This window comes from Coturnix japonica, chromosome 2 (genome assembly GCF_001577835.2).
Source record: "Coturnix japonica isolate 7356 chromosome 2, Coturnix japonica 2.1, whole genome shotgun sequence".
In the NCBI taxonomy this organism is placed as follows: domain Eukaryota; kingdom Metazoa; phylum Chordata; class Aves; order Galliformes; family Phasianidae; genus Coturnix; species Coturnix japonica.
The window spans coordinates 115,725,494-115,741,972 of NC_029517.1; the positions used below are offsets into that span (position 1 = coordinate 115,725,494).

The following is a 16,479-nucleotide window of genomic DNA, read 5'->3' on the forward strand; positions in this document are numbered from 1 at the left end:
CAGCAATAATCTCTTGCAGTGTAAGTTTTAAATAACACCTTGAAGAAAGGCAACGGATTCCAGAAATTCTGTTTTGTTTGTTTGTCCCAGTTGCAGAACGAGACGATCAGCACAAGGCCTTGTCAGCAAGCCAGAGGCTGAAGGAGCCTCGGGGTTCCTCAGGGGGGTTTGTTGAGCCAGCTAAGGGTTGTACTGGGTAGACCCACAGCTGCTGTCACCCAGCAGCATGCAACCCCAGAGCGGGGCCTATTGATGTTGTCTGAAGAAACTTAAGCGTCCTTCTAAATCAATTATTATTTGCTCTAAAATAAAGAAACTAAACTAATGTGAAGTTTAATCTAACAAAACAGAATTAGGTAATGAGATTTTCTTTTCCATAAAGATGCCTTACCTTCAGTTTCATTGGGCCTGGCTTCCCCTGCTCCCTCAGCTGGGAAGGCTGTGGCTGAAGCTGGCTGCCTTGGTGGACTTTGGGCAGGTCAAGAGTAGGCACCACAGTGCCAAGGCTGCAGGATGACTGGGAGCTGGGCAGCACAGGATCTGCGGAACTCTCTGTATCTGTGCTGGAAGAACCAGGCTTTAGGCAGACATTGCAGCAACCAGCAGATCTTCCTCTTCCTGGTGTCAGCCCTCTTTCCAAAATACAGGTGCTCCAGGGGGTTCTCTCATGGTGTGTAGGTGTCTTCACGCTTCAGTTTCCAGCTTAGGGCCTGTTCTTTCTCTCTCCCACAAGGTCAAAATCCCTTCTCTTTGGGAAGCAGAAGCCTGAGTGAGGGATTTATGTGCATAGCCCCCAGTCCCTCATTCCTGCTGAGCTGGTTCTTCCTTAAGATGTGGCTTTTGGCTCTTCCTCTCAGGTGTTACCCAAATAGAAGATATGATGGCAAACCTCTGATTTTCTTTATTATAAGGTTCATCAGGTTAGCTCTTGTATCAGTTTTTCTTGCTACACATAGTGTCCTTAGAGTCTTATACAGACCTTGGGCAGTTTTTTTAGGCTCCCTCTCAAGTTTCTAAGTTGGCAACCTAACACTCCTACCGAATTCCTCCTTTAGAATAAAATCCAAGTCTCACCAAGGTCCACTCTTTACAACCTTTCTCATCAGGAATTGTTCCAAAGCCTTCAGGCCTCACTGTCTGTAGAAGGCGACAGCCACTGCCTTACCTCTGTTTGCTTTGCCCTAAAGTCAAAGCCGGGGGAAGATGGACCAGGGAGTGGACCAGGTGTCCTCCTGAGATCCCTTCCAGACTCAACCATTATGTGGCTTGGGATTTGCCACGGGGAACAGAGAAAAATCAGTGAACAAAATTGGAGGATGGATTGAGATGGTCCAGGTCAGATGGAAGCCTGGGCAACCTGATTTAGTGGCTGGCACACTCACCCACAGCTGGAGAGTGAGACTAGGTGATCTTAAAGGTCCCTTCCAACCCAAGGTGTTCTATAATTCTATGAAAATAAGAAGAAACTGTAGGATTAAACTTGTGTTCACAGTGAAGCTGTCACTGGGACATTTCCTTTTTATGTACGTACAAGTAGCATCTTTTCCAAACACTGAAAAACAGAACTTATTATTTTTAGGGTGAGATGAGTTCAGCAGGAAAGCTGTTTGAAGTGACATCTTTATTTAAGAGCAACGTCTTGCTTTTTGTGACATTGGAGTATGTGCTTATCAGGGAAGTTTTATGTTTGAGGTTCAGGGAGAAGGTGATGGCCATCTCTTCTGAATGCTTTCAGATGACTCATTTTTGGGCTGCAGCTGGCAGTCTTCCAGCAGGAGGCCTGGCCATTAGATAAGCTTAACATTATGGTGGCCATTTGTAAAACAGATGAGAGCAGAAATAGCAAGAGGAAATGAGAAACTGAAGAGACCTGCTGGAATTCCCTTCAAATAAAGATCCAGCCTTGGAAGGTAAAAGTCTCAGATCCTTCCATTGGAAAAAATACAACAACTGGTAAGTGTAAGTTTTTATCTGTTAAAATTACAACCACAGTCTCAAGGGAGATGAAAGCACTGGACCACTGCAGGTGCCAGCCTCGGGAAACCTAGGAAGTATTGCACTTGTTTCCTTGTGTGAGGCTGTATTAAATTATCAGGTGTCACCAGATAGGATCCATTTTCTTCTGCTTTCAGGTTGTTGTATAATGATGAAGCCTGTGGCCATCCTGGCTGTGAGTTCTGTTTCATAATCCCTTCTTTGCTAGTATTTAAATACTGTCACGTGGCACGGCAGCATTGTGGCAGTAGAGGACACGACAGATGCCCTTTGGCAAGTCTTGTGGTGGCAGTTATCATCCATCCCCCCCTAACTGTGAAATTCCTGCTTCTGGAAGCAGTGTGGCAAAAGGGACCACACCTGCAGTTCAGTCACGTGCCATAACTTGAGCTTGCAAGCAGATATAGCTGAGGGCCATTCATTTTCTGTTCTTTTAATAGCTGACATCTCCTTTGGAAATACTGGTGTACCATGATCTTTGGTTACCATGTTCTCACTATCAAGGTTTCACACGGAAATGGAACTGATGTGGCAGCAGTAATGGGGCTCTCTCTACAGATTCTTTCCTGGCAGGGAGAAAAATTAAGTCATCTTTTTTATTTAATCGAATAGTCTCACCTGAGTAAATATTCCAGCAATTCCAATGTCTTAATTTTATTATCACAGCCTGTTGCTCAAGCTGTGCTTTCTGACTTTGTGGCAATAATGGTGCTATGAGCACATTAACGTTTTTCAAACTGGCATTGTATCTGGTTCCTTTTACATTTCCACACATAATCTGCATAACATTATTAAATCTTTCCTGTACATTATTTAGCCTCTGGGATCAAATGAAATCATACAGAACTGGAACTCTCTGGGCTTTGACAGATGTCCTCCGGCAGATTTTTTTGCAGCAGTTTAAGTTCTTACTGCTTTTGGCTATTTTCTTGGCCTTTTCCTGGAATAGGACATATCTCAGCTGCTCTGATGGAGAGCACTGATGTCTTTGCTTTTAAGGATGATAAAAGTGGGCTTTAGTTACCGTGCCAGACTGAAATGGCTGACATACAGGCAAGACTTCTCCAGCAGCTCACCTGCAGGAAGAGCCACTGCACAGACAGACAGCTGCCCTGAGCAGATGCAACAGTAGTATGGAACACTCACTCCAAGTTCTTGGGGGAATATTTATAGCATCCAGCCTGTTTCTTTTTCCATAGGAGAGCACGGGAAATCTGGGTATTCTCCGCAAGCAGTGAAGATCTCAGCCAAAATCCCTCACTTTTGCAGCTCCTCTTAAGCATATATATCCCTGGGCAATGCCAGCTTCTCAGGCTGTCTTGTTCTGTGGGGCCATGGAGTCGCCACCCTATGTAACATGGTACCTAGACAGCAGAGTTTGTGTCTGTTCATCTGTGCACCCATGGAAGACTTTTTATGTGAAGAAGAGCTTTCTTCTGTCCCGTGTATTTTGTAAACAACCTCTTTACTGATGAGAACCCTGAGATTAGAGTCTCTACCTCTCCATAAATTACTACACTTTCTACAGATTGGGATTCAATAAAGAGTCATCCCGAACATCCCTAATTTGTGTATTAAAACCTTGCTATAAACCATTTAATAGGGGGGAAAAGAATAAACCCTCTAACTACCATCACATTTTAATGAGCCCAGGCATTCTTTGAGCAGTTGAACATTTAAATCTGTGATTAAACTTAAGAATGTGCCACTGCCTTCAAGAAATGTACTTTAGTTTTAAGAAACCACAGCTGCAACAATAAGATGGAAATCTGACACACGCTTGGTTGAAGGTGGCGAGGATTAAAGGTATGGAATTAGGGGGGAAAAAAAACCAACCTTGTGCTGTGGAACAGAGTACAGCACATAAATCAATGCCTAGCGTTGGCTGAGCCGCGTGCTATGGAACTATGCAGCGCTGCAGCTTCGCAGTTATCAGTATTTGTCATCTCGAGTATCAGTACACATGCCAGATGCAAAAGAGGGGCCCAGAGAGAACATGGGGGATGAAGAAAATTAATAATTTCAGTGACAATGTACACTATTTTGATGTGAAACAGAACTTCTGTAATATTTCAAGGGACTTACATATATGTATATATGTATGGGCAAAAGCTGTTGGAAGTAAGCCTACGACTTCAAAATGTCTGATTAAAAAGAATCCTGATAAGAATTGGGAAGAGAACAGCTGGAACTTTGATTGCTGTTATGTTTTCTTCTGGATGTTTACTTCTAGATCACTCTTGCAGCTGCTTTTATCTGCTCCTTAGAAGTTGTGGTAGATTTGAGGAACCATTAGCTGCTAAAGTAAACATCAGCTCCGCTCTGCTTTTATATATCTTCTTGAAGCCATTGTGGGGGGAGAAAGATAACATGAGACTAATGCTGGACTTGATCAGACCTAAGTGATGCTTTGAACAGGCTTTTAGTTTTTCAGGCTCCACCTGTAATTCTGCCAGTAAACTGTTTCTATTATTCTTGTTTACCAAGCACGCATAACTGCTCTAAGAATGAAAACACTCTTTCTGAAAGACTAGCATTCCTACCTCTCTGTGTTTCAGAAGGCAGACACGTTCAAGTGTGCTGCCACTATCTAAGTATAGGGATGGTCCTGAAGCCAATTGCGCTGCCTTCCAGTATCTGTCGTCTATAAATATTATGCTTTGAATAAAACAGACCTGCAGTTTTGGCTTTGCTTCACTCTATTTTGTTCTTGTTGTTGTTGAAGTGTTCTTTAATAGCTGTGTTTGTATTTGCTCAAGTGCTGTCTGCTTGGAGGCTGGAGATGGGTCAGGGTTACCCTGTTGAGCCACTGGTGACCTTCTGGGCCGTCTCATCTGCAGATCCCGGCAGTGCAGGCACTGCTGCTTTGACCCCACACTGCCTCACACCAAACCCCCCACTGACGGTAACACACCACAGTGTATTTGCCTGCCTTTCCTTCCCAGCAGAAGTTCTCACTGTGCCTCATCGGGCAGAGCCCTCTGGCCAAAGTCACAGAGACTTCTCTACCTGCAGGTTCTACATGAAATTCCTTTTGTCCAAGAATCCTTGTAGGTGGCATCAAGAGACTTCCTGAGATTCAGAAAATCTTTTTTTACTTATTATGGTGAGCTTTGATTTCTGTCATTAGTTCCTTGAACCCCAGCTTCCCCCACATCCAGGGATGCTTACCCCAAACTGTTTCTTGTCCCAGGGTCTCTGCTGCTCCCCTCCATGTAGATGCAGCCTTCCTCAACAGCTGGCACAGCTGTACCTATGTGAGCAGCCTCCAGACAAGCACAGCGGGGAGGTTCAGACGGTCCTGGTTGCATTAGAACAACCAGCAATCATCAGGACAAATGAAGTGGAAAAGGGGAATTCATACTGCACTTGGAAGTCCACAGTAAGGCTGAGGTATCTTTTTCCCTTCTCCATCCATCTGTGAAGCTCAAAATAGCAGCCTGGAGGCACTTCTGGTTCTGCTGCAGTGCAACAGCCTGGGCTTTCAGCACTTCTCTTGTGGCTAAAATGAGTTCTGCTGTTGAAATGAATGAGCTTTGTATTTTTCTTGGAAACCGTTCCCAGAGGGGTGTTTGGACGAGCGATATAACCCACTAATAGGCTTCCCCAGCCTATGGAGGGTGAGCAGGTCAAACGGATGGAGCAGGCAGCGCAAACAGGGCAGAGCTGCAGCAATCACCAGTAGCCTTTACTGGACGTACCGTGCTGCCTTGCACGGGGGGAATGGGAAACACCTTTCCACCGGATTCCATCCACTACTTTTCCAGCCCTCAGTTACTTTTGAGGGATTTGTGAAGCAAACGAAGGAGAGTGAGCTGGATGCTGTCCTCTGAGCAAGGATCAGCCACCGTAGGAGGAGAACACAAGGTTTGTGAGTAGAGGGGGGAGAAGCCCACTGCCTGCTCTCTGCTCGGGTTAACTCTGGGTTCTTCTACTCTCTGCTGTCTTCCATCCAACCCATTCCCTTCCCAGTCTTTCTCTGACTATGCAACCTTTCCCCTCTGGTGCTCTTGTCCATCTCCTCAGTGGCCATGGAGGGTTCAGACAGAATTTCCCATCGGAAAATTCATCTTTTTCCCTTTCAACACAGTAGATCCAAACTACTCTGCTCTGAAACCCCTCCAAGGCACACACTGCAATCACATCCCCAAGCCTGGGTTGTAGCAGTGTCCTCCTGGCTTCTGGGCTGCTAAATGATGGCAGTGGGACAGCCAAGGGACACCAGCACTGAAGACAACCTTGCTTGGAGCAGTAGCTGCTCTTGATTTTGTGGGGTTTTTTGTTGTTGTTGTTTGTTTGTTTTAATAAACTACTGCTCATGAGACATCTTAACAGTAATGGCCTCGATTCAGGAGATCTTTAAAACAGTGGTCAAATGAGTGCTGAGTGTGTGATGTCAGCATGTGGAGAAGGTGGGGCAATAGCTTGAGCAGCATCATGTTTGGGTAGTGATGAGCTCATGCACTGTAGTACTTCTCTGGATCGTATCCCATAGATACATGCCCTCTTGCAGAGCTTTCAACTGCCACATTATGGCGCATTTTTCCTCAATTTCCTCGTGTTTGAGAACTTTCAGTTCCCTTTTTAGAAGACCCCAATTTTGCTCAGAAATGCAGTGTTCCATCAACAAGGTCTGTCTGGGCATCCCAGGGGTGAATATGCCCAGGAACAATTGGTGCTTGTTCAGAATATCCATTATTGTGTTTTTCTTTCAATCTGATGCCACAAACAATTGAGAGAGCATGCACGGATTAATACATGCATTTTGCACAGCTGTATGTGATGATTTGCATATGCTTGTACCGTGGTGGCAGTACTCCGAAAACCCCTGAAGTGCTCTGTATTGCCCTGGTTTATAACAGCCTGCTGCAGTTTAGGCACAGAGAATGAATGCTGAAAGCAGGAAACACACATGTGGAGGGCGGGTAAAGGGGATTACAGCACACAAGAGTTGAACAGAACAGCCCTGGTTTCAGAGCATCGTGCTAGCATAAACAAATGAGTGCTCAGCCTGCAGCTGTATCATTGACCATATGTATTCTGCTCACTCGAAGCTGCAAACACCCTTCTGGGTTTTGCTGTTGTTTGCTGACCTTCACCCTGCGGCCCCGTCTGTACAAACTGAGCTGTTCACTGGGCTACAAAAAGCCCTCAGAAGGATGCAGAGTTATTTGATGTAAGCAACAGAACAAGATGCACGGGCCCCATTCTCAGATTGCCTTGGAGTTCTCACGTCCTAAGTGAGTTACGAGGCAGGAGAACAAACGCACAGCGGCATTTCTTAAACCAATGTATGGCTTCTGTGCAGTATTCCCTTCAGATTTCCCCCCGTAACACTTGGCTCTGAGGCTGCCAGCATCATGAGCCCCCCAGCCGCGGGCAGCTGCCGAACTTCACCGGTGTCCAGCTCCTCATTCCCGGCAGCGAAGGGCACAGAACCGCCCGGGGCTCCGCAGTCCGTGAGGTCCCGGTAGAGTCCGGGGAGCCCCGGCCTGGTGCCCGTCGGGCTGCAGCCCGATGTCTCCTCAGAATTGCGATGAATCGCGGCGATGTTGTGCGGGGCTGGGGCTGGTGATGCCGAACGGGTGCTGCGGGAGCCAGCGTTGCTCCTAAGCTCCTGTCTCTACGGGCGGTCGTGAATCCCCGCTCGCCGTGAGAGGGGTGTTAAAAATAACAACAAAAATCAACCGGAATGAAGTAGGGGACGGCTGAGACACAAAAAGGCACCAGCGAAATCGGATGGCAGATCGACGGACGGTCACTTTTTCCTTAAATAACAAAATAAAGTAATGATAGTAATAGAGAAGCGCTCGGCTCGCAGCCCAAGAACCTGCAGGCAGCGGCCCGACTATCGGGGCAATCCCTCCCGTAAGAGCCGCCGTTCTCGGATTGTCCCGGCCCCGCCGCCCCGCTGCAGCCCTGAGGCAGCCCCCGGCGGCTCTGCACGGGGCCGGGAGCCGGAGTGGAAGCGGCGGGGCAGCTCCCGGAGCTCGGCGAGAAGATTCCCTCAGCGCCCGGAGCGTGGGGAGCGGTGAAGCTTTGCCCCAGGGTTATACCGCCAAATGAATAATTGAACGTATAATAATAATCTGAACGACGGCAACGGTTAATCCGCTCCTCGCCGCGGGAGCAGCACCGCGCCGCTCCCTGCTGCCTAGCGAGGAACCCAGCGCTGGGGTTCCGTATTGCTCGGTACCTCCAGGGGGAGCTGCAGCACCGCGGGCCGCCGCCGGGCGCGGAGCTCAGGGCGGCCCCCGCAGAACGCGCTGCCGTCGGGGCCGGTCCCGAGCTCCGGACGAGGGAAAGAGCGGGGCGGGAGGGGCCGCCCGGGGTGCTGCGGGGCGGAGAGGCGGAGGTTGCGGACATCCTCGACGTCCGCCGTTCCCGGGCGCCTGCGGACCGCAACCAGACCCCGCTGGGGCGACCCCGACGGTACCTCCCCGCTGCCGGGAGCCGCGGGTCCCCTCGGGCTCCGATGGCTCGGCGGTGCCCGGCCCCGCACCTGCAGCCCGCGGCCGCCGTATCCCAGGCCGGGGCTGTCCGGAGGCAGGGAGCTCTCGGGGCAGAGTGTGACCCGGCGCTCGGTGCCTGCCCCGGGCCGGCAGCAGCCGGACGAGATGCGGCCCGGGCAGCCTCGCTGATCCACCTCGTTCTGCTCTGCCGTTCCGTTTGTTTTGAGGATTTTTCGTTCTGTTTCTTTGGAACTTGGAGGTTCGGTTTGGTTGACTTGCTTCGCTTGGGTTCGTTGTGTGTTTTGTGCTTTTTCCCAATCGGAGCGGCTCATTTTAACCCTCCGTAAAAGCGCTGTAAATCGAGGAAAACGCCAAGTCCCCTCGCCGCAGCGGCCCGAAAGAGCCGCGGGAAGGGACCCAAGGGACCCGTGGACCCCGCGACGGTGGCAGTGACAGAGGCCTCTTCTCGGCCGCCCCGAGTAGCCAGCTCCGGGGATCGTCCCTTCTGCCCCCAGCACCGGCCCGGGGCGTCGCCCCTCTGCCCACAGCACGAAGCGCTGCCGCTACGGCGCGGCGGGGCAGCAGCTGTGCGTTTTCGCGGCGGTTCTTTAGGAATGGGAACGAATCCCGGCCCGAGAGGCCGTCACTCCGCGGGTGCGCGTCCAAAGCCGCCGCCGTCGGCTCCGTTCCCCCGTTTGGTTCCCGTTTATGCGGTGAAATAAGAAAAAGTTCCCAGTGCGGCCGTCGCGGGTGTCCCCTTCACTTCATTAAGCTCCACGCACCGCACCTGGAGACGTTCTCAGAGCTGTTCGCCTACACCGTTCCTCCGTACACCTTTCCATACCCTGCAGAGCCTCTCTCTCTCTTCTCCCCCCACAACACACCACGAATTCCCCCCTCACGGGACCGAAGCGGCGCACAAACCGAGATAACGTTATTCCTAAAAACTCGGCCGAAACCCGCTCACCGCCGCTATCGGGTACAACGAACGCGACGCTCCTCGGCCCGGCACGCTCGGGGCGGCGGGGAAGCCCGGTCCGGCGGCGAATTCCCCGCACAGACCCCGACCCCCGCAGCCCTCCGCCTGCCCAGGTGCGCGCTGGGTGCGGAGCACGTCGCGGCCCGGTACCTCCGCGCCGAACGCGTCTTTCGGCTGCTGATTGTCGGTTAAAAAGCGGATCTGGGACTGGACGGGGCGGCCGTGGGGTGACCCCGATTTGCGGCCGCGGGCCCTCGGTAGGCAGCGTTACCTGCGGGCGCGGCTGCTCCTGGGGCTCCGCGTTCCCGTTTTTGGGGGTTTTCTCCTTCGCCGCGGTGCCCGCTCTGGGCTGCGAGGGGCACGGCGGGGAGGGTTGGGGGTCCGCGCCACGGGGTTCGGCAGGGGGAGAGGGGCGGCGGGGAGCGACGGGGGCCGCGGGGGGGAAATGTCACCTCAGGTAACGCGGGGGGTGGCGGGGGGGGAGGTGAGCTGCCCCTTTAAAGCCCAGTTGCTACCCAAACACAAGTAAACAGCGGGGCCGGCGCGGCGGGGCGGGCCGGGGGCGGGCCGTCGGGGCGCGCCGCGGGGTGGGCCTGCGGCGGGCGGGCGGGGACAGCTCTCCCCGCCACTCAGCGCTGTAAATGTGATGGACCGGGCAGGGGGCGGCTCAGAGCGCGCCGAGCCTCGCCGGGCTCGAAGGCAGCAGCGGGGCTGCGGGCGGGAGGCGGCCGTCAGCGCCCGGCGCCCCGGGAGCGCCGCGGCCACAGCCCCCCCCGTTCTGCCCTGCCCGGCCCGGCCCTGCCCGGCCCTCCCCGCCATGCCCCGGGCCCGCCGAACGACCCCGCTGTGGATCTAATGTCCCCGTGAAGGTGCCGGAGGCCGGGCAGGAGCTGCCCGCTGCGGTACGTGAGCGCTGCCCGTCGGAGCGGGGTCGTTTTCAGTTCGCGGCTCGGCGCGGGTTCCCTTCTTTCCGTCCCCGGGTCTCGCAGCGCCCGAGGAAGGCTTTGCCCGTGAGTTTTCCACGGGACGGGACGGGGCCCCGCTCCGCGCTGAGCCCGGCGGTGGAGGACCGAGCTCTGCGGGTGGTGACGGGGAGCGGGGTCTGGGCATGGAGGGAGCCGGTCGGAAGGGCCGTGCGGGCAGGTGGGAGCGGGCGTGGGGCGGAGGGACTCGGCCGGTGAGCGCCGTGCGGGAAAGGGAAAAGGAAGTGCCAAGGTTTAAGGAACATCCGTTTGGGGTTGGCTTTTCCCTCCTCGCCTCTTTGAAAGTAACCTTAAAATCTCGTTTGCGGGCCGTCTCGATCGGGTTTAATAAAGGTCCCTCCGGGAACAAACTGCGGTGAGCGGACCGTGGTTCAGGCGAAGGGTGCGGATCGAAAGCTTTGGGCGTTACAGTAGGAATGGGGTTAGACGTGCTGCGGGCCGGCGGCGGGCTCCGACCCCTCGGCACCCAACGAGCGGGGTCGAGGAGCACCGGGTCGGACCCCCCCGCAGCGCTGTGACCGAGCCGGGCCCGGAGTGCGGCCCCTGAGACTTCGCATCGGGCCCGGAGCCGCCGCAGCTGTGAGGGTTTTCTCCTCTCCGCTTTGAGTTGTGCGGCAGATGGAGAATAGGAGCCAACGCTGCGATATCTTTAAAAGACATCCTTAAAAATGAATTCCGTTTAGAACGCTTCCAAACGTAAAAAACAAAAAATAACACAGAAAACGGAGCTGCTCCGTAGAGCGGCCGTTCCGATATCACCGCCCGCTGTCCCGATACAGGAGCTAACGATATGGGAACCGGGCGGCAGCGTCGAACCGCGGCCCGAAGGGAACGAAAACGGAGCGGGGAGCGGTGGGAGAGGGGCCGAGAGGGAACGGCGGGGGCAGCCGGGACAGAGAAGGGACAGAGAAAGGACAGAGAAGGGACAGAGAAAGGACAGAACGATATCGCAGCCCCGGGCCGTGTGTGCGCGAAGTCGGGCTGCGCGCTGGGAGCGCTTCCTGTACGTGCTGCTAACTCTGAGCGTTGGTTTTTTATTTTTAAATTTAGTTTTTATTCCTTATAATTATTTTTATATATATATTTTTTAAAATATTTATTTTTCTAATCGTAGCAATGATGATTTTTATAACGATTTTTTTTTTTTTTTTTTTTTTTACGTTTTATTTTCGGAAGCCACACGTTGCCTTCCGCCCTGCTCCCAGGAGGAGCCCTCGGCCCCGCAGCTCACAGGCCCCGTCACCGCTCTCCGCTCCCTGCGGACGGGAACGTCGCTCCCCGGCTCGGGGCGGCCAGGAGCCCCTCCGCACTCACGGCCCCGGACCCCGCTGGGGCCGCCCGAGGGCTGAGCGCGCTGCCCGCCGCGGGGCTGCAGGGAGGCCTCGGGCCGGGCTGTGTGGGGCGGCCGCGGCCATCTGGAAGGGATCTGAGCGCAAAGTGGATTTATTTAGGACTCGCGGGCGGGAGGGGGGGGGGGGGGGGGGGGGGTTGGAGGGCGGGGGTGGGAGGTGTGCGTTCGTGTGGGGCAGGAGCTGCTTTTCTCCCCCTCGATTATCTTGACAAATGACCTGGTGCCGAGGGAAGAAAAATAAGCACCGCGCGAAGACGAGCGCCCGCCGCCCCCCGCCCCGCGCCGGGGTCGGCCCTGGGGCTGCGGCCGGGCCGGGGCTGCTCGGAGCGGGGCAGCGCGCTGCGGCCAACAGGAGCCGAGCGGCCCCGACCGCCAGTCGCGCACCCGAAGGGGTTATCTATTTTCAAATCGTTTCGCCCGAAAATTATAGGATTTAAAAGGAAAGGAAAAAAAAAGAAGGGCTTATTTTTCTTTTGGCTGGAGGGAGGGGCGACTCTAAGGGCGATCTTTTCGTTTTTTCTCTCTCCCCGTCCCGCTTTCGTTTCGCGCTGCCCGCGCTGACTCTCTGCCGCTCTCTGCTCTCCCTCAGGACCTCGCCCCGCGCCGACGGCCCCGCGGAGCCCCGCCACGATGGGCAGCAAGGCGCTGCCGGCGCCCATCCCGCTGCACCCGTCCCTGCAGCTCACCAACTACTCCTTCCTCCAGGCCGTCAACACCTTCCCCGCGGCCGTGGACCAGCTGCAGGGGCTGTACGGGCTGAGCGCCGTGCAAACCATGCACATGAACCACTGGACGTTGGGCTACCCCGGCGTGCACGAGATCGCCCGCTCCGCCCTCACGGAGATGGCGGCGGCTCAGGGCCTGGTGGACTCGCGCTTCCCCTTCCCCGCGCTGCCCTTCGCCGCTCACCTCTTCCACCCCAAGCAGGGCGCCGCGGCCCACGTCCTCCCGGCGCTGCACAAGGAGCGGCCCCGCTTCGACTTCGCCAACCTGGCGGCCGCCGCCACGCAGGAAAACCCCCCGAAGGCGGGGGAGCTGGGCAAGCTGGGCCCCGGACTGCCGTCGCCTCTGTCGGGGCTCAGCAAGCTGTCCCCGGACAGGAAGCCCTCGAGGGGCCGCCTGCCCTCCAAGACGAAAAAGGAGTTCATCTGCAAGTTCTGTGGCAGGCACTTCACCAAGTCGTACAACCTTTTGATCCATGAAAGGACCCACACTGATGAACGGCCCTACACATGTGACATATGCCACAAAGCGTTCCGGCGGCAGGACCACCTGCGGGACCACCGGTGGGTGGGCGGGCGGCCGGGGGGCTGAGGGGCGGAGGGAGCGGCTCCGCTCGGAGCCCCGCGGGGCGGGCGGCGGGAGCCTCCGCTCTCCTCAGGGCTGGGCGGGCGGGAGCTCCGCTTCTCCTCAGAGCCCCGCGGCCAAGGGGAACATCGGTCGGGAGCCCCAGTCCTCCTCAGAGCCGTGTAGCCCCGGCGGGCAGGAGCCCGGGCTCTCCTCAGAGCCCCGTGGCCGCGGAGCGGGGCGGGCAGGAGCCCGGGTTCTCTTCAGAGCCCCGTGTCTGCGGGAGGGATCGGTCGGGAGCCCCAGTTCCCCTCAGAGCCCCGATGTGGATCCTGCGGGAGCCCCATTTCTCTTCATAGCCCCGATGTGGATCGTGTGGGAGCCCCGGTTCCCCTCAGAGCCCTCTTGGGCAGCAGGTCGTGCTCCCGCCGTCCTCACGGCTCCGTTCGGCCCCGGGTGGGGAAGCGGGGCGGCGTGCGGGTGCCGCACGTCGGGCGGGAGAGAAGGTCCGTGGAGCACGGCCCGGCGCTCAGCCCGCGCTTGCCTTGCAGGTACATCCATTCCAAAGAGAAACCCTTCAAGTGCCAGGAGTGCGGGAAGGGCTTCTGCCAGTCCAGGACCCTGGCGGTCCACAAAACGCTGCACATGCAGGTGAGCCCCGCGCCGCCCGCCCTGCCTCGGGGACGGGATGAGGGGCTCAGCGAGAGCCGGGCGGGAGGAGGGGGACGGAGCCGAGCACCGGCGTCGGGGTGGGTGGGTTTCGTTGTGGGGAGCGCGACGTTGTGTGATAGCGAGAAGCTTCAGTGCCGCGCGAAGTCAGGTAGTTTGTAAAGGATTAATCCTTTGCTTGCTTCAAATCTGAACAGGAATCTCCACACAAATGCCCCACATGTGGAAGAACCTTTAATCAGAGAAGTAACCTGAAAACTCACCTTCTTACCCATACAGACATCAAGCCCTACAACTGTGAGCGGTGCGGCAAAGTGTTCAGGCGAAACTGTGATCTACGGCGGCACAGCCTGACGCACACCCCGCGGCAGGACTTCTGAGCGCCGCGGAGCCGCAGCCGAGCCGGCCGTGCGCGGGGCAACGGGGCGGCTCGTTGGCACCGCGCGGTTCCTCCCCGAGCCGGGGTTGTTGGGGTTGGGTCGGGTTTGGGGTTGGGGGGAGCTGCAGGATCGGGCCCCTCTCGGCCTCGCCGCTCCTGTAGATATCGCGGCTCATTTTAGAGCTCTGTACAGAACGTGGTTTGAGTTTGTTCGTTTCGTTTCGTATCCTCGTGTCCGATGCACATTGATAACGGATCTGGGAGGTGAAGTATCTCTTCAAAATGTATTTCCAAATAAATCCCTCATTCTTCCCCCCTTCCTCCCCTTTTATTTCCCCTTTATTTATATTTTTATTTCCCCCCCCCCCCCCCCCCCCCCCGCAAATCCCGTCCCGCCTAGTTGTTATTAGTTCTCGGGGCATTTGGGCTTTTTTTCCCCCGCTGTGTCGATGCAATGGCGGAAGCATATTGAATAAATTTCCCCCGTCGGGTCATTGTACTGTCACAACAATTTTGGTGATCGCTTTTGTTTGGCCGTTTCGCTGTTGCTTTTGTGTTATCTATGTTAAGTAAAATGAAAGTGCCGATTTCAGAGGTTTATAGCTCTATATTACTTAAAGTATACCGGAATACTGCTTAAATATTAACTTCTGTACTTCTATTATTTTCCCCGAACGAAATACTTTTTAATTTTTTTCTCAAAAAAAAAAAAAAAGAAAGAAGAGAAAGAAATCTTCGCAAATAAACAGATCTGAGGAAATAACGCATAAAGCCGTTCTTACACCGAAGCGGCTTATTAGTAACTTATTCGCGATCAGCCCACGTGTCGTAAAAGTCATCCCGTCGTGGCGATTGCAGGAGACGGTCCCCTGCCATTAGACTTTGGCCACGGGCAATTCACCCTCGCAGACAGGGACTTTATCCCGCAGAAGACGATTCACCGCGGGCTGCCCGCGAACAAACAGCGCTGCTCGAACGCCGCCCGCACGGCCCGGGGGGGGACTCAGGGCCCGCGGATCCCGGCACAGGGTCTGCAGCTCCCCGGGGAGCCTCGCACCCTGTGGGAGAGTTCGCTGCGTCCCCCTCCGGCCCGGCGCTGTGACCTCCCGCTGCCTCCTTCCCCCCGGGGCGGTGACCTTGTTGTGTCCGCCGGAGCCAGGCTGAGGGCACCTGTCCTGCCCTACTCCTCGCCCAGTCTGATCCAGGTGAGGACAAGCAGGAGAAGCCATTCCCAATGAGCTGTGACCCAAGGGGGGATTACCCCTCCCGCAAGGGTGAGCTCTGCTCCCAAGCCCCGCCGTACCAGGCATCCACAGCCTGGTCCCCCCAGATACAAAGCAGACCAGAGCGGAGTGGATGCCCACAGGGTGTCCTCATTTCTATCTCTCCCAGCTCCTGCAGTAGAGAACCCTGTGAATGGAGTCAAACCCATCAGCACTTGAGCTGCAGTTGGGCAACGGGAGCTGTAAATGTTGCGTTGTCATTTACGGTGCTTGATTCCTCTGTCTGCGGCCCTACAGAAGGCCCTATGGCCCATGATCAGACCCACACTGCCCCAGCTGGGGGCAGTCAGGGAAGCTCCCATCCAGCGGCAGCTCCAAGCTCAGCTGAATGTCCTGTGGTGGGCACGGGCTGGCACTGCATCTGCTCCTGTCCAACAAAACGGGGAGGGGAAAAACAGCCCCTGCAATCCAGAAATACTGTCCTGCTGGCTGGAGGACAGTAGCTCTTGTTAAAGTGAATTTAAAGGCCATCTTCTCCCTTCCTCTTCACACCCCAGATTGGGGGTATTGCTGGGCCATTGCACCCCTGGAACACTCAGTGCTAGTGGCCTTTGCCCCCCGTTCTCCCAGCACCCTACTCCTCCATGGGCATCCCTTGCCCCTGCTCTGCAGCCATCACACACAGCTCTTCCCACTGGACTGATTTTTGCATTCCCAGTGCATTCCCCCTCACCCAGTAGGTTATTTCCTCCGAGCTGCTCTTCCCTCATTGTTCTCCAAGTTCCTGTCCCCAGGCCTCTTGCATCCCCAGCTCTCAGCACCGAGCACACAGTGGGGCTGGGATCACTCTGCTTGCACAAACACCGCTGTCAGGGTACGTGTGGGCTCACACTGCTCCCTGGCCGGGCTCTGTACGCAGTTTGTTTAGGAAGAACTTAATCAGCTGAACAATATCAAAGGACTAAAATAAAACGCTTGCATCCAGCTAAGGTTCTATTTAATTGGGGTCTCTCGTCTAGCAGTCTCTCCCCAGAGCAGATGTGGGCTGAACGTTTATCTCCTTGGGATTACGAAGTTCAGCGGGCAGAACAAAGAGCGAAGTGCTGAGCAGGGGCAGTGACAGCGATCTCCAGCAGCCGGTCGGTCCCTGGGCTGTGTTTT

General features: G+C 55.3%; 1 protein-coding gene across 3 annotated transcripts; it reads left to right on the top strand.

Moving 5' to 3' along the window:
- The first annotated feature begins 10,097 nt into the window (after positions 1 to 10,097).
- On the top strand, positions 10,098 to 14,415 carry OSR2 (odd-skipped related transciption factor 2). Of its 3 annotated transcripts, none has more exons than XM_015856166.2 (4): positions 10,098 to 10,328; positions 12,350 to 13,046; positions 13,599 to 13,698; positions 13,914 to 14,415. In XM_015856166.2, exons 2-4 carry the CDS (start codon positions 12,391 to 12,393, stop codon positions 14,094 to 14,096), a joined length of 939 nt encoding a protein of 312 aa, XP_015711652.1. In that variant the 5' UTR covers positions 10,098 to 10,328; positions 12,350 to 12,390; the 3' UTR covers positions 14,097 to 14,415. The 3 variants fall into 3 exon arrangements, with proteins under 3 accessions (XP_015711652.1, XP_015711654.1, XP_015711653.1); XM_015856168.2 differs by having other exon boundaries at positions 13,996 to 14,415; XM_015856167.2 differs by lacking the exon at positions 10,098 to 10,328 and having other exon boundaries at positions 12,071 to 13,046.
- Positions 14,416 to 16,479: the final 2,064 nt, after the last annotated feature.

Coding starts and splice junctions, on each gene's coding strand:
- OSR2 (XM_015856166.2), top strand. CDS start 12,391: ATGGGCAGCAAGGCGCTGCCGGCGCCCATCCCGCTGCACCCGTCCCTG. Junction 13,047..13,598: donor GACCACCTGCGGGACCACCG/GTGGGTGGGCGG, acceptor CTTGCCTTGCAG/GTACATCCATTCCAAAGAGA. Junction 13,699..13,913: donor ACAAAACGCTGCACATGCAG/GTGAGCCCCGCG, acceptor AAATCTGAACAG/GAATCTCCACACAAATGCCC.